Source organism: Zootoca vivipara, chromosome 9 (assembly GCF_965207765.1).
Source record: "Zootoca vivipara chromosome 9, rZooViv2.hap1.1, whole genome shotgun sequence".
Taxonomy (NCBI): domain Eukaryota; kingdom Metazoa; phylum Chordata; class Lepidosauria; order Squamata; family Lacertidae; genus Zootoca; species Zootoca vivipara.
In genome coordinates, this window is record NC_142592.1 from 1559388 (window position 1) to 1583529 (window position 24142).

A 24142-nucleotide genomic window follows, 5' to 3' on the forward strand; every position below is an offset into this window, starting at 1 on the left:
GCAAGTCATGACTCGGAGCGGTTTTTTCACACGTGACGCCTTCGAACCTCTGCCCGCCTTCCCTGCCTGCCACGAAGCGCTTGCTAGTCGCGCCGGGTCCTTCCTTCCGGTGGAGAGGAGTACGGGGGGGGGCGGCCCTCTCTCCCTCCCTCCCCCCCCGGTAGGAGGAGCCCCGCAGGGCCCGGCCTCTTCCCCGCCCTGGGCGGCGCTCCTCCGCTCCCTCAGAGACACCGAGGCAGAGGAGGAGTCCGCATTTGAGGGCGCCATGGCGGAGGCCGAGGCCGAGGGACCCAGCCGCGCCGACCCCGCCGCCTCCACCGCCTCGGTCCGGCTGCGCGCCCTGCTGCGCCACGTCCTGCCCTCCTCGCTCGGCGCCCGGCGGGCCTGCGCCTCCTCGCCGCGCCCCGTATCCTTTGGGCCGAGCGGGCAGCCGGGGAGGGAGCCGAGGCCGGCCGGCCGGGAGGAAAAGCACCTGCTCCGCATAGCTGCCAAGTTTTCCCTTTTCTCGTGAGGAAGCCTATTCAGCATAAGGGAAAATCCCTTAAAAAAATGGATAACTTGGCAGCTATGGCTCGGCGGGCGCCGGAGGGGAGGTCTCGCCCGGCTGGGCCGGCCCGGAGGTTGCTCCTCCTCGCCCAGGTCCAGGAGCCGTGGGGTTAAATGGTAGAGCTGGAAGGGACACCCGAGGACCATCGAGTCCAGCCCCCTGCTATGCAGGACTCTTTCCCGACGGGGGACTGGAAGCCACGACGCTCAGGTCCAGAGACTCGCCTGTTTCTCGTGGGGTTCATTTCTCGGACAAGCTTTCTAACTCCATCTGACCCTCATACAATCGAGAGGGTTGGAAGGGTCCCGAGAGGCATCTAGTCCAGCCCTCCTCTGCAAGGCAGGAATCTCAACTGAAGCCCCTCTCTCTCTCTCCTTCGCCTTTCTGTGCTCAATCACTTCCAGGTAGCTGCTCCCTTAACCTGCGTTTCCCTTCCGCGTCTGCAGACAAACAGAGCCATTGAAACTGGGGCTGGACACAATCTCTGGAAGACTTCTTGAGCATATTGGACAACTGCATAGCAGCAGAACTTTTTTTAAAAACCCCATATTTTCATCACATTCAAATGGATAATGGGAAAAAGCTTCACCTGTCAAATTGCTGCTTTTCTGACACTTGTTAGAAGTGCATAAACCTCCTATGGGGAGAGGGCAGAGAAGACCTTGGTAACCGCCTCTCTCAGACATGGCTGACCATGGCTGACCTGGGACTTAATTCTATTTCCCCGACCAGGTGCCTTCTCAGGCCTCACCACTTTTTGGGTTTTGTTTGTATACTGATTAGAGAGCTATGTAATTCTTTCATAACTTGATGGGCCACTTGAATGGCTGTGTGTCTATCATGCAAAGCAGCCCTTTTAATTATAAATCAAATTATCCTGTATCTAGTCAAGATTGCATATGTCTGAGCAAGGCTTGTACAGATTTTAGCCCCGGTGAAGCTGAAACTATTTAAACGTTTGAAGCATTTCAGGGGTTGGACTAGATGACCTTCAGGGTTCCTTCCAACTGTACAATTCTGTGTTTATATAATTTTATCAGTGGGTGACAAATTACTGCAAGTGTGTTTAAGCAAAATTGTGCACAGCACAAAGAATTCTGCAGGAATAGGAAAATACCTGCAGTGGCCTTTGCCCGCCCCCCCATCCTGATGATTTGGACATGTATCAATCTAATTTCTGTTGTCTCTCCATTGTTATTCACGACTTTGCAGGGATATATTTTGACGGAAGAAACATTTCCCTATATTGCATATTAGATCTACAGCTCTGATTGCTGCTAACCTTTTTATTTATTACCATTTTTTTAACTACCAATCTTGTTTTTGACCTTTGTACCTGGTACTGTTACATAAGGTATATGTGATTATCTAATACTTTTTCCTTGATTCTGTTCCTTCCCCTCTTCCCCACTATTACTAATGTGTTTCAAGATGAGGAACAATAGAGAAGTCTGAGCATTTTCAAGGTTTCCTGAAATTTCTTCTATTTGAATACAGACTTAGCAACTCCCTTTAATTCTGTCACTAGTTATGTGTATACAGTGGTACCTTGGTTTACAACCACAATTGGTTCCGGAAGTCTGTACTTAAACTGAAGCATACTTAACCTGAAGCAAACTTTCCCATTGAAAGTAATGGAAAGTGGATTAATCTGTTCCAGACAGGTCCGCAGAGTACTTAAACTGAAAATATTCAAACCGAGGCGTACTTAAGCCGAGGTATGACTGTAGTATTATGCATCCATATACAAACCAGGGACAGTTGAATCAGCACCTGTCCTGGCCCTTCTACTTTGGAGAAAATACTAAAAATGATCAGAATATTGATAGCAACAACAATGGATGTTTCCCTGTTAGAAGTTCCTATTGATGATCATTCCAGACTGAATTCTCTGTGAAAGAAATGAACATGAAATGAACCATGATTGTTCTTTCAGACTGGGCACCAATTCTGGAAAAAAATAGATTGAAAGAGTAGCATGTATGCCTTGGTCTTTTGACTCGTATTTTTGTAATTTTTGTAGATTGGAATGTGTGGCACAATGCGTTTAATGTTGTTGCAAAAATACTTTTTAAAACTGAATAGCGTTAATATCACAAATGGGTTCATCAGTAAGCTATGGTTGTCCACAGTTACCAAAATATACATACTTGCAAAACTGCCTGTGTGGAATGCCTTATTGGATAAATGAGCTTACTTGTATTAATATAAAACACTTTTTTCATTAAAAAAAAGAATGTCAAAGTCAAAATGCATATTTACATTATTACAATCATGAGCATCATAGTCTTGGAATGGATTAATAATTTTGTTGTTGTTGTTCAGTCGTTTAGTCGTGTCCGACTCTTCGTGACCCCATGGACCCCATAATTTAACCAAGTTTAAATAAAAAGGGGGGGGAACCCCAATGTTCTTCCCCTGCTATTACGGCATTTGCAACAAATGTATTTTCGGAATTACATAAATGGCATTTCCATTCTAAAATATATCTCCAGTTGCTATGAAAGACTTATTTACTTTTATTTGGCCATACCAAAGCTGCAACTTCAGAAAGGCCTTCAGTGAAATTAATTGCACTACTTGAGTATGGAAGAAGTCTGATATCCATTTGGAATCTTGCTCTTAAGGGAATACTTCCTGCTGTCAATTCAGTTTTTGCACAGTTCTTTGATATTTCCAACTAAAATTGTTCTATGATTTAGTGGAAGTGCATATCCAGTTCAGCTTATTTCTTCATTGAATTATTTCTTATTTCTATATTTCCATCCAACAAACCTTCATTTTGAAAGTGTTATTCCTACAGTTGTTTCCAACAGTTTCCTTTTTTTATTCTGTAGATTTTTCTGACAAAATGTTATATCACTGGTATTTTTTCTTAATTTTCTTGGAAGACACCACTTTGTGTTTGGCAATTGTTTTCCATCTGGTGTTTTTGTTAATATTTAGAAAGTACAAATATGGAAGGCACTATTGTAAAAAAAAAATGCTTTCCCCAAATACTTTTCCATTTGTCACTTTAAGTTGCCACCAAGGTGAGAAATAAAAACTTAAAGCAATCAATGTTTGTTATCTAAACTCTGTTAACTGTAATATTCGTTATAGAGAGTTTAGAATGCAGTCTATGGGTTACATTAAAATTTCCCCTTCCTATGCAGTTAACTTGCATCAGGGAAGGGAACCTTTGGCTCCAATCCTGTGCCTGATAAACCTCTTGCATTGCACAAGATGATAGATTGCATAACTCAGTTTAAAAAGAGTGAAAACAATGGGGAGTGTGTATGAGGAGAATCACTTCTTTTGTTACAATCTGTGGAGCGGATCCATCCATACATTCTATTCTATCTTCATATATCCATACTGCATCCCAGGCTTAATAATTTGCCAGTGTGGTGTAGTGGTTAAGAGCGGTAGACTCGTAATCTGGGGAACCGGGTTCAGGTCTCCGCTCCTCCACATGCAGCTGCTGGGTGACCTTGGGCTAGTCACACTTCTTTGAAGTCTCTCAGTCCCACTCACCTCACAGAGTGTTTGTTGTGGGGGAAGAAGGGAAAGGAGATTGTTAGCCGCTTTGAGACTCCTTAGGGTAGTGATAAAGCGGGATATCAAAGCCAAACTTCTTCTTCTTCTTCTTCTTCTTCTTCTTCTTCTTCTTCTTCTTCTTCTTCTTCTTCTTCTTCTTCTTCTTCTTCTTCTTCTTCTTCTTCTTCTTCTTCTCTTCAATTCTTATTTCAGCAGAAGGAGCCCTATCCAATGCTACTACTATTCTGCTAGCACAGCAGATTTCTACTGGAACTAAACTTTCCCTCTTCTCCTCTCTTTCTGGCAGTCCCCCTTGGACCCTCAAAATCTGCTCCAAAGGGTTGCAGAACCCTCCTCAGTAGATTGAGGGTGTGCAGGGAGGTCCTGTTATGTCACTGCAGCATTGGAATGTATCATATAATCCAAATATTCCTTATTTGCTCTCCCCTCCTTTCTAATATCATAGTAAGTATTTCAATAGGATAGTTCATCTTCTTTTCTGTTTTTAACCAGCAGGGTTTTTTCATTTCTGAAGGGCCATAATAATCCATATTTGTGAGAGAAGACACAAAGATCATAAACTTTTTAATAGATGCATCTTGTTTCAAATTAAAGTTGTTTGTAGAATCCTTTCCTCAGGTTTCTTTAGAAAAGAGAAGTGGTATATTTCCGGGGGGGGGGGGTATTAATAAAACATTCATTTTCAAAACTACAGTCTTTCCTTTCCAGGAAACTTGTAAGAATAGCAGTTTGCCAGGAAACAGGGAATTATGTCCACATGTTTAAATATGTACTTTTTTTTGCAAAGGGTGTTTAAGGAGATAACAAATCACTGGATTAAAGCTGACCAAAAGTCCAGAGATAGCATTATTATCAATATTATCAATTTATGATGGGGTGGAAGGTTCACAGGCTATGAAGGACTTGCTCACAAATTTATTGACAGCTGTTGCGCAAATTATTATAGGTAGGAAATGGAATGGGCAAGCAGAATATAAAATGGAAGAATGGTATAAAGAGGTGTGGGATATAGCTATTAATGATAAATTAAATTGTCATTAAGGTAAGACGGGGAATATTTTGAGGAGATATGGAGGGTGTTTGTAGAATTTGTACTGTTAAATCTGAAATGGGTCAAACCATCGCAAGAGGTGTTGAAATTTTGGGAAGTTGGATAGTTACAGTAGAATGGTCTCAGTGATGGGGTGCACATTTCAATTCTTATTTATTTATGATTATTGCTTTGTCAAAAAGTGGCAGTTTTCATAATTATCTTACAATTAACATGGAAATTTTTGTTTTATGTCAGGAGGGGAGATAAATGCTTAGGTATTTGATATTGGGTTGCATGAAAATCCCCATGTCTTACTATTTTTTTTAAAATCTACCTTTTTCAACTGTTGCTTAAAATAAATAATAATAATAATGTAGAATGGCTTTCTTCCAGTTGTGCTGCATGCAGATTTAAATTATTAGGAAAACTTGGGAGGTTAGTGGTATACATCAGAATAAAACTAATGTACATTATATTTCCTCCTCCATGTTAATAGTTCCTATGATTCAAAACAAGTTCTGAGTTTTTATTTCACCCCATAAGATATAATATCTATTCAAAACCGTATTTAGGTTCCTTAACTTATGCTCAAGACACAATTTACTACTTCAGCCCAAGTAACTACGGTGAAATATCCAATTCAGTACCGGTAGGTAATTTTTCTTTTTCTGTGTAAACAAACAGATGTGTTATGGTGATCATGGCAATGCTAGGAAACCATATATTTATTTTTGGCTAGAATTCCAAGCTTGGATTTGGTGAAGTTTTGATAATTTGGGGTGGATTAACCATCACATTGCTCTGAATTCCTGCAGATTTTGCAGTCCTGAAATAATAGACTAGCAAATGTTGGGATGCAGGATTGCCCTCTGTTCCCCAGTATTTTGCTATCTTTTTTTTTTTTACTCCTGCTTTCCCAATAGCTCCCTGCAACATCTTTGTGTGAAGTACAGTAAAGATAGGATACATAGTATAAACTAAATATACTAAATAGTTCAGTCTTGTAACAAGTCCCTTTGCATTCTGTGAGGGACAGGGGATATCGCGAAGTCCCTCCCCTCCTGAGTTCCATCCCATCCCCGAGCGCAGGGGAAAGCAGGGAGAGCTCCGTCTCAAGTGGGGAAGCAGGAAGTGGGGTCCGAGGCTCAGGCAGGGTAGCGGAGCCATCGTCCCAGGTGGGACAGGAAGAGGGAAGAAAGGGGGGCAGACCTATTCCCCCAACTCCGGAACTGCGCCGAAAACGTAGGAGGAAGAGGATGGGTCTCCCCAAGTTGTTGTGTTGGAGGAAAACGCGCCAAACGCCATTCGGAGGTTCTGATTCTAGCGGATAAGATGTGTCTCTGTAAATAGCACTGCCTTCAGCACTGTAAATACGCAGCACCAATAAAAAGATAAAATGCAGAGCGGTGTAGAGTCGTTACTCTGAAGTAGCCCACTCCGGCCACTGTGACACATTCATTATGTCAATGCTAAGGATATTTGGATTGCAACCTAAATAGTTTTATTTCATGCAAATATCCCCTTTTTGTTTGTTTCAGATGTTTATATGCCAAATTATCTGTCTCAGCAGCACTCAAAAGGGGCATAAAACATGAAATACAAACATATTTTGCTGATGTGGTTGTTTCTTACCTACTTTGGGGGGCAGGTTACAGTTAGCAATTGCAACACCTAAAACTTAATTTAAAAATATATACATTTATTATTTTGTAAATATGTATTTTTAATTTTATTTTTGTAATGGCATTTCTGGGCATGATTGCATCTGTGTATTTCTGAATTAGTAGAAACTTTTGTGCCTCTATTCTCAAGAAGCAAACAGCAAACTAACTTTGTGCTGATTTCATGGAAATAAATACTTTCACGGCACTGCAGACTTTGAACTTCAGGGGACCCCCCCCCCCAAAAAAAATGGACCTGCCTGTTTTCCATAGAGCTCCTCTGTGCTGCAGGAGACCCCAAGGTGTGTTGTAGGTTGCATAAGAGTTCCCAGGGAGCACTTGTCTCCTAGACCTCATCCTTGTCCTGTGAACTTACCCAGTGTCTGTTCTTATCTCCGCAGTTACACCTTAGATAATAATGTTCTAAGCCCAGAGCAAAGGCATTTCTATGAGGAGAATGGCTATCTCGTCATAAAAAATCTGGTTTCGGATGAGGATGTTGAACATTTCAGGTAAACTGTAGCCATGTGTCCTAATCACATATACTATAGTGATAGGTATCTGAAGAAGTGTGCATGCACACGAAAGCTCATACCAATGACAAACTTAGTTGGTCTCTAAGGTGCTACTGGAAGGAATTTTTTTATTTTGTTTCACATATAGTGAGATTGTCTAAAACAAGTATCTTCAATCTTTTCAGACCCAGAACTCACTTTTCACCCTAACATGCATTCAGGACCCATTTCTTAATCTCTTTTTCCATATCTTTGCAGGGTGGTAGTGCTCTTGTTACAACCCACCTTGGGTCAGTCTTGACCCCCCCCCCACTCCCAGTTGAAGACCAGTGATTTAAAACACACTGGTTGCAGTCCAGAGGTCTCTCTTTCTGGAGGTGGGCCCAAGAGCTTGTGTTTGCCAAGTAAGACCTGAAAGCCACAAAAAGGGCCCCACTCCATGAAGGAAATGAAAATTCCCCCTGGATTTACAAGAACATTCAGCCATTCGATACGAGGCATAATTCATTTCCAGCTTATAAATATAAACCCAAAGCCTCACAGAGAATGAATTATGTGGATCTCTAGATTCTAGTTATAGGGACCCAGGTGGCGCTGTGGTTAAACCACTGAGCCTAGGGCTTGCTGATTAGAAGGTCAGCGGTTCGAATCCCTGTGACGGGGTGAGCTCCCGTTGCTTGGTCCCAGCTCCTGCCCACCTAGCAGTTCGAAAGCACGTCAAAATGCAAGTAGATAAATAGGAACCGCTACAGCGGGAAGGTAAACGGTGTTTCCATGTGCTGCTCTGGTTTGCCAGAAGCGGCTTTGTCATGCTGGCCACATGACCTGGAAGCTATACGCCGGCTCCCTCGGCCAATAATGCGAGATGAGCGCGCAACCCCAGAGTCGGTCACGACTGGACCTAATGGTCAGGGGTCCCTTTACCTTTACCTAGATTCTAGTTATTACCCATAAACTTCATACCACTGCTGTCCACACACTGCTTTGTCACGGGAGGGGGGCAGGGAATCAAGGCCAAAATTTGACACACACACACACCCAGATAAGTGAGGTGCTGGACTTCAGGAAGGAGGCAGAATGCTCTGGCAGAGTTCTAGAGCTTTCCCACCTCTTTTCCAAAGCTGCGATTGTGCTAACTAGGCTTTGGGAATGAGGTGGGAGGACTTTAGGACCCTGTCTGAACCCTTATGCCTTCTTCCCACAGCCCGAGGCCTCTCTTACCTGAGTTTGGGAAGGCAGTCCGAGGGGTGCTGAAAAAGGCCTTAAGGGCTCTTTGTGCTCCTCAGGCTGCGCTTTGAACAGCCTTGTTTTGCGCTATGCAGTAGAAGTATCCAGTTCATTTAGCAAGGGCAATAACATGGTTAAATAGCCTAGTAAACTTTGCCGAAGTAAATTTTTAAAATTCCCTCTTCAGAAATGAGTTCGTGAAGATCTGCAGACGGGAAGTGGTCGTCCCTGGACTGTTGGTCATGAGAGATGTGTCAATTGCCAAGTCTGAATTTATTCCAGATCAAAAAGCAGTTTCAAAACTACAGGATTTCCAGCATCATGAAGAGCTCTTCAGATATTGCACATTGTCTCAGGTTAATTTTTTTTTAAAAAAAGAATATCCTCATCCCATTGAATGAAAAAGTCATGGGCCTCTGGCATCATGTGTCATTTTATTCTCAGGGTCTCTTAAATTTTGATAGATGGTGCTGTTCAATGCCATCCTATTTTGGCAACGTAAATAACGAAGGTGTCTGTTTAGTGCAGGCTTTGCCTGTGGCTAAAGAGCCGTGCAGCAATTTTCTAGAGCAGCATAGTGCAATATCTAGTAGATTGCATATAGAGCTTACAAGTTTCTTCTGAATTAATATACTGTAGTGTGAAGGACCACATATTAAAAAAATGCAGATTATTTGTGTCATAGGGAGACATTGCTGGTGGATTCTGTCAGTAACTTGGATAATGGCAGTTTTTGCACAGGGCAGCGATTTTGCATAAAACTGGTTGCTTCTTCAACACTGGTGTGTGATCATCCGTATTCACTTGAGTCTTGCCCATGAAATATAAGGGGTAATATGTTTTTAGCATGTTTAAATATGCATCTCATGAGAAACTTTCTTCACCTTAGATATTGAAATATGTCGAATGCTTCACAGGACCAAACATCATGGCCATGCACACCATGCTGATAAATAAGCCTCCCGATCCCGGTAAGAAATAATTGAACAGACGAGAAATAAAATACTCTGTTCAAGAATGCAAGTGTGTATTTAAATGCTGTTGGACTCGCCCTTTTTCTTTTTCTTCTGCAAGGTCCGGTAGGTATAATTAGCAAGTTAGCTGCTGTGATGCAAGTCTAAATGAAGATATATACCACTAACATGGTTAATATACATCAGGTTTGGTATTGATACACTCTAAACATTGGGACCTTTTTTCCTGTTTACGGCTTCGTTTCCTCAAGGTAATCTGTGAGCATAGAATCATAGAGTTGGAAGAGACCACAAGGGCCATCCAGGTCATAGAATCATAGAATCGTAGAGTTGGAAGAGACCACAAGGGCCATCCAGTCCAACCCCCTGCCGAGCAGGAAACACCATCAAAGCATTCTTGACATATGCCTGTCAAGTCTCTGCTTAAAGACCTCCAAAGAAGGAGACTCCACCACACTCCTTGGTAGCAAATCCCACTGCCGAACAGCTCTTACTGTCAGGAAGTTCTTCCTAATGTTTAGGTGGAATCTTTCTTGAAGTTTGAATCCATTGCTCTGTGTCCGCTTCTCTGGAGCAGCAGAAAACAATATTTCTCCCTCCTCCATATGACATCCTTTCATATATTTGAACATGGCTATCATATCACCCATTAACCTTCTCTTCTCCAGGCTAAACATACCCAGCTCCCTAAGCCATTCCTCATAAGGCATCGTTTCCAGGCCTTTGACCATTTTGGTTGCCCTCTTCTGGACACGTTCCAGCTTGTCAATATCCTTCTTGAACTGTGGTGCCCAGAACTGGACACAGTACTCCAGGTGAGGTCTGACCAGAGCAGAATACAGTGGTACTATTACTTCCCTTGATCTAGATGCTATACTCCTATTGATGCAGCCCAGAATTGCATTGGCTTTTTTAGCTGCTGCATCACACTGCTGACTCATGTCAAGTTTGTGGTCAACCAAGACTCCTAGATCCTTTTCACATGTACTGCTCTCAAGCCAGGTGTCTCCCATCCTGTATTTGTGCCTTTCATTTTTTTTGCCCAAGTGTAGTACTTTACATTTCTCCTTGTTAAAATTCATCTTGTTTCCTTTGGCCCAGTTGTCTAATCTGTTAAGGTCATTCTGAAGTGTGATCCTGTCCTCTGGGGTGTTAGCCACCCCTCCCAATTTGGTGTCATCTGCAAACTTGCTCAGGATTCCCTCAAGCCCATCATCCAAGTCATTGATAAAGATGTTGAACAAGACTGGGCCCAAGACAGAACCCTGTGGCACCCCACTAGTCACTACTCTCCAGGATGAGGAGGAGCCATTGATGAGCACCCTTTGGGTTCGGTCAGTAAGCCAGTTACAAATCCACTGAATGGTAGCATTGTCTAGCCCACATTTTACCAGCTTCTTTACAAGAATATCATGGGGCACCTTGTCAAAGGCCTTGCTGAAATCAAGATAGGCTACATCCACAGCGTTCCCTTCATCTACCAGGCTTGTAATTCTGTCAAAAAATGAGATCAGATTAGTCTGACATGACTTATTTTTCAGGAACCCATGCTGACTTTTAGTGATCACAGAGTTTCTTTCTAGGTGCTCACAGACTGTTTGCTTAATGATCTGCTCTAGAATCTTTCCTGGTATTGATGTCAGGCTGACTGGGCGGTAATTGTTTGGGTCCTCTCTTTCCCCCTTTTTGAAAATAGGGACAACATTTGCCCTCCTCCAGTCTGCTGGAACTTCGCCTGTTCTCCAGGAATTTTCAAAGATTATTGCCAGTGGTTCTGAAATCACCTCTGCCAGTTCTTTTAATACTCTTGGATGTAGTTCATCTGGCCCTGGAGACTTGAATACATCTAAACTAACCAAGTATTCTTGTACTACCTCCTTACTTATTCTGGGCTGTGTTTCCCCTGGTGAATCATCTGCTCCATATTCTTCAGGTCGGGCGTTGTTTTCTTTCTTTGAGAAGACTGAGGCAAAGAAGGCATTGAGGAGTTCTGCCCTTTCTCTGTCCCCTGTTTGCATTTCACCATCTTCTCCTCTGAGTGACCCCACTGTTTCCTTGTTTTTCCTTTTGCTACGGACATACCCATAAAAGCCCTTTTTGTTGCTTTTAACCTCTCTAGCGAGCCTGAGTTCATTCTGTGCTTTAGCTTTTCTGACTTTGTCTCTACACGTGCTGGCTATATGTTTGAATTCCTCTCTGGAGATTTCCCCCCTTTTCCATTTTTTGTACATATCCCTTTAAAATTTTAACTCAGTCAAAAGTTCTTTAGATAGCCAGCCTGGTTTCTTTAGGCACCTTCCATGTTTCCGTCTCATTGGTATTGCCTGAAGTTGTGCTTTTAATATCTCCCTTTTAACAAACTCCCAACCATCATAAACTCCCTTCCCTTTTAGTATTACTGTCCATGGGATTTCATCCAGCGTTTCCCTAAGTTTTCTGAAGTTGGCTTTCTTAAAGTCTAGAATTTGGACCTTAGTATGCTTGGTTGCTCCTTTCCGCTGGATAATAAACTCCAGAAGAGCATGGTCACTCCCACCTAATGATCCTGCCACTTCTACCCCACTAACCAAGTCATCACTATTGGTTAGGACCAGATCTAAAATGGCTGATCCTCTTGTTGCTTCTCCCACTTTCTGGACAATGAAGTTGTCTGCAAGGCCAGTGAGGAAATCTGTTCGACCTTATGCTCTTGGCTGAGTTTGACATCCAACAAATATCAGGATAGTTGAAATCCCCCATTACTACTATCTCACTTCCTTTGGAATGCTTGGCCATCTGTTCCAGGAAGGCATCATCTGTGTCCTCAGTTTGGCTTGGGGATCTATAGTAAACTCCCACAATGAGATCACTGTTGTTTTTCTCTCCCTTAATTTTGACCCAGATACTCTCAATTTGGCTTTGAAGTTTTAAATCCTGGATCTCTTCACAGGTATACATATCCCTAACATATAAAGCTACTCCTCCTCCTTTCCTGTTTGGTCTATTTCTCTTAAATAGATTGTATCCCTCTATTACTACATTCCAGTCATGAGACTCATCCCACCAGGTTTCAGTGATGCCTATTATGTCATATTTAGTTTGCTGTACCAAGAGCTCAAGTTCATCTTGTTTATTTCCCATGCTCTGTGCATTAGTATACAGACATTGAAGACCGTTGATCATTCCCCCATGTCTCTTATTTAAGGATATTTTCGTCCCACCACTAGGTCTGCATGCTGCTTGCTCCATTTGGTCCTTGACATTTGGATGATCATCTTCAGCATTTGATAGACTCCTACCTTCAGGACCACTGTCTCCCTCCCCCATATAAGTCAGTTTAAAGCCCTCCTGATGAGGTTTTTGAGTTTCGTGGCAAAAACATTCCTCCCAACTTTTGTGAGGTGCAGTCTATCACTTGCCAGAAGTCCATCTTCAAGAAACTGCAGACCGTGATCTAGGAATCCAAACCGTTCCTGTTTGCACCATTTGCGAAGCCAGTTGTTCACTTCCCCTATTTTTCCCTCTCTCCCTGGGCCATGTCGTTCAACTGGGAGGACAGAAGAGATGACAATTTGTGCATCTAATTGCTTCGACTTCCTGCCCAGAGCCTCATAATCATTTTTGATCTTCTGTAAGCTATGGCTTGCAGTGTCATTGGTTCCCACATGCACCAAAAGGAAGGGGTATTTGTCGGTGGGTTTTATGATTCCTTGCAGCCGTTCTGTTACATCTTTGATCTTGGCCCCAGGTAGACAGCACACCTCTCGAGACATCTTGTCAGGCCCACAGATCACTGCTTCTGTACCCCTCAGTAGGGAATCCCCTATCACCACTACACGCCTCTTCATAGGCTTGGTTGGGATTCTTCCATGTGCTGTCCCTTCCAAGGTTACCTGCATATTCCCGGAGGACTGACTTTGCTGCTCGTCTTCATATTCCTCATCAACTGTGATGAGGGAGAGATCCTCAGGTGGAGTCTGTTCCTCGTCTTCCATGAGCACTTCAAAACGGTTGTGTAATTCTAAGCACTCAGAGCGATCCCTGGGCCTTCTACTTCTATGAGTCACGTTCCTCCATACATCTGGCTGCTGTGTTGGGGAACTGACCTCCTCCTCAGGGAGGTCCCCTGTCTCCTCCTTGGTGCAGACAGTGTGCTCTGCTGCATCCAAGTAAAGCTCCAGTTCTTTAATTCTCTGGAGCGTAGATACACGCCCCTGAAGCTGCTGCACCTTCTATTCCAGAAGGGCAACCTTGTTTTCTAGTAGGGCAACCAACTTGCAATTGTTGCAGGTGTAGCTACCCACATCATTTGGCAAGAAAACAAACATTGCACAGGAATTGCAGGTGACAATGGTTGTTCCCTCCACCTCCATCTTGAAAACCTTGAAGTCAAGGGGGAAAGAGGAAGAGGCCTAGGTCCCCCCTAACAAACGTGTGAGACTTGCTGCCCTAGATAAAAAAGATGGGTCAAACTGCGCGCGCCACTAGGCGCGCGCCGCTGCACTCCAAGCTCTGACTAGCTCCGCCCACAGCTAATCACCTGACCCTCCTGACTCACACTTCTAGGTGAAAGGTCACAGCCAGAAACAAACAAGGTCACAGCCAGAAACAAACACCCACACAAGCCTGGACAGTCACCCAAATCCAAGAGGCAGCAGCCCTAGAAAACCAGCACAAGCACACAAACAAGTAAGAAAACAAATAAGCACACAAACTTACTCACACACAGCCCCAAAAGACAAAGCCACAAAACCTACAGAGTGTCTCCCAAGCTCAGCTCACCTTCTGCTCCTTCCTCAGTCGCTGCACTCCAAGCTCTGACTAGCTCCGCCCACAGCTAATCACCTGACCCTCCTGACTCACACTTCTAGGTGAAAGGTCACAGCCAGAAACAAACAAGGTCACAGCCAGAAACAAACACCCACACAAGCCTGGACAGTCACCCAAATCCAAGAGGCAGCAGCCCTTCTGCTCCTTCCTCAGTCGCTGCACTCCAAGCTCTGGAGTTTCATACCTTACAGGCCTTCAAAGTAGGTCCCCTCTGATACAATGCACCATTGACAATGTTTGTTGAATTATTGGAAACTTCTGGAGAAGTCTTCTTTCTGCTTTCAGTTCCCTCATCACAGCAGCTTGGACGTGTGAAATGTTGGAAAATCTGTGCCCTTTCAGCGCAAATTTCAGTTTTGGAAAAAGAAATCCGATGGGGCCAGATTGGGAGAATATGGAGAGTGGGATAACTCAGTAACCTTAGTAACAATTTCACATGGAATATGCAGTTATTCCGCCATCATTCGGATGGACAGACGCCGATCCCGCATCTGCCAGACCGAGGGTCATCTTTGATGGTTTGCCCACCCTTCACGGAAACGCTTAAACTACTCATACACTGTCTTTCAAGTTACAGCTTCATCTCCGTACACAATTGTGACCATTTTGTGGGTTTCCGATGCCGATTGTATGTTCGAATATTTCTCACTGTCCAATTTCTGTGACCATTCACCGAACTTTCCAGTCATACCTTGTAAAACATTTAATGTAGCTTATTCCACACCTGCCCACAAAAACAAGCTGAAATGCAGCAATCGTCTAATTGAGTGTGGTTTAAAACACGCCCACACATAACAGTGCTATTGCAAATCCCAAACCGATATAGTTCACTGTTCCCATATTGCTGGTTGGACGGATAATGTATTATGGCAGCTTTGTGGTATAACCATTTGAGCATCTTGCAACAATCCTGCCATGTTAATCCATTGTTTTTTCTCTCCACTTTGTGGATTAAGAAAGAGAGTTGTGCACAACTGCACCCTATTGCAGGCATGAGGACTGTGTTGTGATAACAGCAGTCCTGCCACAAAGTCCACTGTTAATATTGAAGGCCAGAGGCAGGGCTGCTTCAGTCTTATCCTAGGCAAAAGCCAGAACTCAGCTGCAAGATCAACTTCACATTTCATGCAGGTAGACCAGATACATTTTGAAATGTAAAAAAAAAATTAAAAATTGCACACAAAGAAAAACAAGTTAGTGCAGCAAGACCTGTTTGGGATGCAAACTTTTGTTCTGTAAACCCCCAGCTATAGACTCAGGTAAAACACACACAGCAGGGCCACACTCTGACAATTTTTTGTCTCATTGTGCTTGTATTTTCTTAACTAATTCTGCAGCTGTACTATGAAAGCTAATACAAATAATTTTTGCAGGAAAGAAGACCTCTCGCCATCCAATGCACCAGGATTTGCACTATTTCCCATTCCGACCTGCAGATCGCATTGTTTGTGCCTGGACTGCCATGGAGAAGATTGATCGCAGAAACGGATGCCTGGTAGTTTTGCCAGGAAGTCATAAGGGGTCTCTGAAACAGCATGATTATCCTGAGTGGGAGGTAATTTCTTTATGACTTCATCACAGGGAGGAACGGAGGGTGGAAGTATCTGCAAATTTGGAGGTAGCCAATAGCAGTTTTGCTAACTGAGTAGTATTTTCAGTGTCCTTACAAATAAATAAGAGGGCATTAAATTGAACTCGGCTGAATGGGGAGCCAGGGGATTTGAGTTACATTCCGAACACCAGGAGTAGGAAAAGCAAAGGCAAGAAAAATTAATTTCCCTATTTGGGAAAACCTGCAAGGTTTGGAATGGGGAAATCATGTTAGCTCTGAGTCTGGAGTTGCTGTACCACCAGGTGTGGGGAGGGCCATGAGCTCAAATGGCTTAGACAAAATGAATTAGACACGATCCTGGGAAATAGGCTTCTTAAATGCTGTGATAGGAAGCTAGGACATCCATGTTTCATTGCGGCATGCATCTCCATGCAAGATGCAAGGGAGAAAAGAGGCAGGGTGGCCATCAGCTTCACATTCAGCTTGTGAATTTCTCAAGGAACATTGCTGTCCTTTGTTGGAAATTGAATCCTGGGCTACATAGGCCTTGCTCTCATGTAGCTATGGTATGTAAACCTTTTGTATGAAAATAAGTTCTAAAAGTTTTTGAAGCTTGGATGATTGAAAATATTAAGCTTTTTAGGATAAAGAATATAATTCAATGCATTGATTTTTCTAGGGTGGTGTAAACAAGATGTACCATGGAGTGCGTGACTATGATAAAACTATTCCGAGGGTTCACCTTGCTATGGAGAAAGGAGACACAGTGTTCTTCCATCCCTTGCTAATCCATGGCTCTGGAATGAACAAGACTGAAGGGTTTCGTAAGGTAAGCACCTAGTTAAAGTTGCAGGTGTTGGAACACCTGGATTGTGTTCCTCAAGCAAAGTCAAGTCAAAGCTTCCCCATGTTTTTAATTAACATTTGATGTTTCTTAATCCTCTTGTTTAATTTGTTTTCGAGAGTGACTTAGACCTACATATTTTTAGTTTAAAGCTGGTATACAAAATTAGTGAAGTGCTTACAAAAGAGAAAAAAGTAAATAATTTGGGTCTTTTTACAGGCAATTTCTTGTCATTATGCAAGTTCTGACTGCCACTATATTGACGTGAAAGGTACAATTCAAGAGAACATTGAGAAAGAAGTTGTGGAAATTGCAAGAACAAAGTATGGTATAGACTCTCCTCTTCCTCTGAAGGTATTGTTTGTGAATGTCCTGTATCAAAAACTTTTCACGTCATATGTCGGACATAATGGTATTGGGAATAATTATTCCATTGGTGGTAGTCATGTACAGTGGGACCTCGACTTATGAACTACTCGAAATCCGATGTTTTCGACTTACGAGCGGAAAAAGTGGCCGCACGCTTACAATTTTTTCGACATCTGAACGGAAACTCGTTCGCGGCTAGATGCGGTTTCCTCGACTTACGAGTTTTTAGATGCGGTTTCCTCGACTTACGAATTTTTCCGTTTCCAATGCATTCCTATGGGAAACCGCTTTTCCTATGGGAAACTCGACTTACGAAGTTTTCAACCTACAAGTGTGCATTCGGAACGGATTAAATTCGTACGTCGAGGTCCCACTGTACTTTGATTTTGAGCAGGTCCACATATTACAATTCTCACTACCATACCACACCATTGGGGGACAAGCACTAGGCATGCTGTGTGATTTGTGTTGCTGGCAGTGAACTGAGGTGTTGCCTTGCTCAGAGAGATTATTGGATGAGTACAAAGGCCTCTAGCTGGAGGGTAAGATGTTCCTCCTCTCAATAACTTCTGCCGCACTCCGTGCCAAGAATAGACATTTATCGTTCTGCATGAAGGTCCCTACTGGATCCATAATCAGGACAGTGGAAAACATGCTTTAAAATGGCGTTCTGTAATGAATTAAATATATTGCTATTCACTTGTTCTCTTTATGCAACTGCCCTAATATTTTTTTTACTGATGGCTGGCATAGAAATTTCTGCAATTGTATCAACCTGTAATACTGGTTGTTCGTGGAATTACATAGTAATTCTGCTCACCATGAAGAAAGCAGTGTAGAGAATTAAATCACCACAACCCCCAATATGGAAAATTCAATTCAGCTGCCTCTTTGGCTTCTAAGATTTGAGCATGCATTGCTCACCTTTTTTGAAACCATATTTCTGCATGGTACAGAATGTAGAAAATCGCAATGTAACCAAAATACACTGGTTCTCTCTTCACTGAAGCTCTCGTTTCCCCTGTTGAACAGAGGATCAGCACTGTCCGCCCCTGAAAGGGGGAATAGGCGCCTTGGGCAGGGCAGGAGGCTCCAACTGTGCCATAGTTAGCCTGTTTGCTGCTGCTGCTGCTGCTGCTGCTGCTACTACTACTACTACTACTACTTTTCACTGAGATCTTGCAAAGCCTTGTACAGAACCCAAACTACTGGGTGTTGTGGGGTGTTTCTTCCATATACATACAGCTGTTTCTATGTACAACGGGAACGATGTACAACGGGCACAAAACAAGGTTTTTCCTGTCCCACACCATAACTTTATTTCCTTTTTTTCGGTCTTTAGGATGTTTGGATGTTGCGAAGTCGTCTTGTTAAAGGAGAAAGGAGAAGTCTGTAGAATGTTATCTGGATGCCAAGGCTTAGTTCATGAACCCAGCATATCATTTTCTAACTGGGAGAAACCATGATCCTTTGGTTGGATGTGTTCAGAATTTTTCTTGCACTGAATATTTTTCAATTACTATGCAGTAAAACAGTTCTGAGGTATGTTTACTTAGGTATGATGCTTAGGCGAGAATTCTAGGCACACCTACTTGAACACGCCTACTGTTCTGAGTAAACAATATTGTTAAATTCAAGAATAGTTTTAACTATTTTAAATGATGCACTTTATGATCTACCGTACTTTATCCAGTATTGAATGGTAGACAGCTGCCTTTATGCAGTGATTTAGAATCTTCAAGCCATATCCTATATTCTTAGTAGCGTAGCATTATTCTCTCCAAACTAGGTGAATAAATGAACAAAATGGCAAATGCAGTTCCATGTAAGTTAAAGCAATATACTTTGGGGCAAAACTAACTAAATAAGAACTTCATGTATGCTGGTAGACTTCTCCCTGGCAGTGACTAATCAGGAAAGGCCTCTCCATTTCCGAATGCCCCATCTCGAAAGGCTGTGGCAGAGTTGGAAGCCATGTAGAAAAGCCCCCCCCCCATGACCAGAATACTGTCTTGTGTGTTCTCCTCTCACATTCTCCACTGAACAGAGCTAGGCTCAGCCTCCAACAGTGTTTCGCACCAATGGGATGCACCAATGACATACACAGGCTCTGCATAGGGGCTACATTTGTTACCAAAGCCGTAAAGGTAAAGGGGCCCCTGACCATCAGGTCCAGTCGTGTCCGACTCTGGGGTTGCGACACTCATCTCGCTCTATAGGCCGAGGAAGCGGGCGTTTGTCTGCAGACAACTTCCGGGTCATGTGGCCAGCATGACAAAGCTGCTTCTGGCGAACCAGAGCAGCGCACGGAAACACCTTTTACCTTCCCACTGGAGCGGTCCCTATTTATCTACTTTCACTTTGATGTGCTTTCGAACTGCTAGGTGGGCAGGAGCTGGGACCGAGCAACGGGAGCTCACCCCCGTTGCAGGGATTCGAACCACCGACCTTCTGATCAGCAAGCCCTAGACTCTGTGGTTTAACCCACGGTGCCACCTGGTTCCCTTACCTAAGCCGTACAAAGCACAAACTAAAAGCTGTGTATTAGACTGTCAAAAGCCTATTGCAGTCAGCTTCATCGGTTTTTTCAAGAAATGACTAGTGGATTTAATCTCATTTGGAAAGTGCAATGTTACCCATATGACAGACACATAATGTAATGCATAGAGCACAACATTTTTAAAAATCAACTAAAGAGATTCAACTTAAATAGAAAATTAAGAAAGACAAATGACTAAAAAATAAAGTAATTACAATAATGAAAAAGAAAACCAGCCTTATGTCGTTTGGAATTATGTGTGAAAATAATATATAAGATTGCGTGCTTTCTTGGTTTTTGTTTTGTATTCTCAGAGTTAATAAATAAATGTTGTGCTTCAATGAATATTTCTTGTGCTTCTCCTTTCCTTCATTTATAGTATGTAAGCTTAGTCCAAAACACTACCACCCAGACATGTTCATAACAGTTCAAGGGAAATAGACTTTGGAGTTTTCCATTGCAAAGCTATTTGTCTTACTGCTATGAGTTAAGAGTAGTCAATTCCAGTTCTAAATCTTTCTTATTAGCAATATTTTCCAAGTACACAATAAGAGTTGGAGGGATATTGGTCCTAGTTATATCTTTTATAACTGCAAGTACCCCTTTTCCAAAGTTACAGTATTTAGGTCAGGGCCAGAAAATATGAACTAAATCATCTAAAGCTTGATGCCTCTCATCATCTCTTCTGTTGGAGGCTGTAGATTTAGTTTAAGTAAATTCTGATCGATCTGGGCGAAGGATCTTGAAAGCCTTTTTGGGGACAAGAGTCTCTTCCCCCCCAAAAAAGATGATAGAATAAACTTCATGCTAGTACTACACCTCAACATTGTAGTGCTCCCCTGCTGTGTGCTTTTTACTAAAAAGCATTAGATTCAGTAGAATGGAACCCTTTGATTCATGGCAAGGGGCTTCATTCTAGGGAGGGTTCCAAAAACAAAAGGAGGGGAGCCATTTTTTGTCATTTCCCATTCATTCTGCTATACCCCCTCTCATGTTGTCCTGGAGGGTCAGACTTTTTGGAGGTGGATGTGAACAAGAGGTTCTAGGGGGAAGATGGAAGTTGCAGAAATCTCCACCCCACTTTTTCCATTTCCTTGATTTATTCTGAACATTTTGTAGATGGCCTCACCTATTGTACAAGAGGAAGTAATTGTTCATGCTGCAAGGCACACAAATGATTCAAACTATTGGCAAATCAATGACCCTTGCTGCTTCTGTATGTGTGTGATGCATAACTGTTCTGTTCCTCAACAAAACTGGACGTAAAGCATGACCTATTCTTGGAATCGGGATAAATGAAGGGCCGGTTGCTTAGAGGGGAGAATTTTCTAATCCATTAATAAACATGCAGTCCCCCCTTTACAGCTGATAAAAGACTGGATCAATGAGATAAATAATGTTTAAACCAAATTAAGTTCACCCAAACATCCTTTCTCAAGCTGTTGTGATTTTGATTTAGGTTGTTGATGCCATGATATCAACATCTACCCCACCTACAGAAGGCTATTTCTCATCACCAAACACTTTAAACATATTGTGAACAATGCTTGGACACGAATTAATGTCACAGGAATTATGTATATTACCTAAACAAGTGCATTTTATGGGATTTCCTAAAAAGTGTTTTGTTTTTTTAAAAATGACCTTTGAGCGTTATTTTACTTTTTTAAAAAGAATATCAACACAAATAATCTAAATTACAGGCAAATAATAATAATAATAATAATAATAATAATATAATTTATTATTTATACCCCGCCCATCTGGCCGGGTTCCCCCAGCCACTCTGGGTGGCTTCCAACAAAACAGAAATTCTAAAATACAGAAATCCATCAAACATTAAAAGCTTCCCTAAACAGGGCTGCCTTGAGATGCCTTCTAAAGGTCTGGTAATTGTTGTTCTCTTTGACCTCTAGTGGGAGGGCATTCCACAGGGTGGGTGCCACTACCGAGAAGGCCCTCTGCCTGGTTCCCTGTAACTTGGCTTCTCGTAGTGAGGGAACCGCCAGAAGGCCCTCTGAGCTGGACCTCAGTGGCAGAACGATGGGGGTGGAGACGCTCCTTCAGGTATACCGGACCGAGGCCTTTTAGGGCTTTAAAGGTCAACACCAACACTTTGAATTGTGCTCGGAAACGTACTGGGAGCCAATGTAGGTATTTCAGGACCGGTTTTATGTGGTCTCGGCGGCCACTCCCAGTCACCAGTCTAGCTGCCGCATTCTGGATTAGTTGTAGTTTCCGGGTCACCTTCAAAGGTAGCCCCACGTAGAGCGCATTGCAGTAGTCCAAGCGAGAGATAACTAGAGCATGCACCACTCTGGAGAGACAGTCAGTGGGCAGGTAGGGACTCAGCCTGCGTACCAGATGGAGCTGATAAACAGCTGCCCTGGACACAGAGTTGACCTGCGCCTCCATGGACAGCTGTGAGTCCAAAATGACTCCCAGGCTGCGAACCTGGTCCTTCAGGGGCACAGTTACCCCATTCAGGACCAGGGAGTCCTCCACACCCGCCTGCCTCCTGTCCCCCACAAACAGTACTTCTGTCTTGTCAGGATTCAACCTCAATCTGTTAGCCGCCATCCATCCTCCAACCGCCTCCAAGCACTCACACAGGAACTTCACCGCCTTCACTGGTTCTGATTTGAAAGAGAGGTAGAGCTGGGTGTCATCCAGCATGGGGGAGAGGACAGAACCCTGAGGCACCCCACAAGTGAGAGCCCAGGGGTCTGAACACTCATCCCCCACCACAAGTCCAGTCTCTGTGGCTAATGCACATTATAATTCTGAATATTTTCTCTCTCCTCAGTGGGTTGAGGTAGTGGAAGAGCAGAACCAGTTTCCAGAATTGGCACTGAGCCAGATGCAGGCCAATAAACTGAATCAAACTCCTGACAAATGAGGTTCTATCAGTACTTTAGTTGCTCAAGGACGTGATGTTCAGTCTGCTCTAGACTGAGTTACAAAGGATTGTGTTTGCAGTTTGGCGATACTGTTGTGCCAGAGGTGGGTCAAACTTGGCCTGCGAGGCTCTTTTCTTCAAACCCTGCCCACCTGCCATCATATGTCACATCGGGTGGAGCCTTGGGCACAATGGGGCACTCCTGGTCATGCACTGGCAAGTGGAAGCAGCTTTGGCTCTATTGCCCCTAAGCTGATGGGCAATTGAGCCAAGGCACGCTGGATTGGGTGTGAAAAGTTGGTACAAAAAAAATGCAGTCTACTTTTCAAACACCATCTAAGGAACTTTCTGAAGATCCTTTTGGAAAGTGAATGGGATACCAACTTGATACCATCAACCTTCTGACGCGCCTGTCTGAGTTAGGGGAGGGTGGCATCACTTTACGGTGGTTGCAGTCCTACTTGGATTGACGTTGCTGGATGGGTGGTACTTTGGGAGTGCTCTTCAACCCCAAGCAGCCTTCAATGGGGGCGTTCCTCAGGGTTGGATTTTATCCCTTATGCTGTTTAACATCTACATGAAACTGCTCAGTGGGCTTATGAATGCATTGTCAGCAATATCCTTATGGCACACAGCTCTGCTCCTTTACATCTGCACACAGTGAATGGCTTGACTGTTGTCACGCTTCAGTAGTAGACTGGATTATTGCAGATACTAATAGTGTGCCGTTTGAAATGATGGGATGCTTTAAAAACTCTTCCTTTTGGAACGAAGCATTGTCCAGACCCATAAGTTATTATTCAAAATTTTACTTGCAGAACTTTCTTTTAAAATAATTAAAACATCAAATGTACCTCAAAAATATGTCCAGCACAGGCTTAGCATATTAGAAAATATGAAATAATCCAAACAGACCTATAAGCAAAGGTCTTTCTCCTTCAGAATTCATTTTTCCCAAAGCTGTTTTCCTTGAGAGCTTCATTTACATCTTCGCTCCACAGAGTTTGAGACAAAGGACTCCCTTCAAAATGGAGATTTGCAACCAAATCCCTTTGTCACAAAATCTAAGGTTACTTACTGACAGTTTAGCTACTAGGAAACAACAATAGTTAATTATCAACTAGTTAAAGCTCAGAGACTCTTTAAAGCTCTTTTTGCTTTTAATATAGTCCCATGGGAAACCTCCATGTGTCAGGTGTGGAGAGTCCTCCTCTCCTTTTGGTAACTTCACAGATAAGAATTAATGCGCAGTTGATACATTTATAGTCCTTTTATTACAGATTCAATGTTATTACTGATTCAATTAGCAGATTATTTTATCTCTCCTAGTTCAGAGAATGCCTGTTAATTAAGTCTGAATTTCATCTTAAAAACAGGTATCCTCCACTCATGGGAACAGCTTTGGAGAGTTGCCAAAACGCTCAGTGCATTGCACCCAGCTCCCCCTGCCCCCGCATTCCTTTGGGGCAGGTGGTAGGTATCACACGATCTGCAGGTGAAGCAGCCCCTTCCCAACCCTGATTTTTTTGGGGGGGAGGATAATTACTCCCATATTATCCTCATTAGCTGCACGGAAAGGCACTTATGGGTGCAGCTGTTCGCCATGGCAGTCAGTCCCGCCTGTCGACATGAT

General features: G+C 43.1%; 1 protein-coding gene across 1 annotated transcript; it reads left to right on the forward strand.

Annotated features, from left to right (window-relative positions):
- The first annotated feature begins 223 nt into the window (after positions 1-223).
- On the forward strand, positions 224-19955 carry LOC118091319 (phytanoyl-CoA dioxygenase, peroxisomal). The gene is made up of 9 exons (XM_035128181.3): positions 224-406; positions 5714-5769; positions 7183-7293; positions 8711-8879; positions 9413-9494; positions 15680-15861; positions 16538-16687; positions 16922-17056; positions 18414-19955. Exons 1-9 carry the CDS (start codon positions 266-268, stop codon positions 18465-18467), a joined length of 1080 nt encoding a protein of 359 aa, XP_034984072.2. The 5' UTR covers positions 224-265; the 3' UTR covers positions 18468-19955.
- Positions 19956-24142: the final 4187 nt, after the last annotated feature.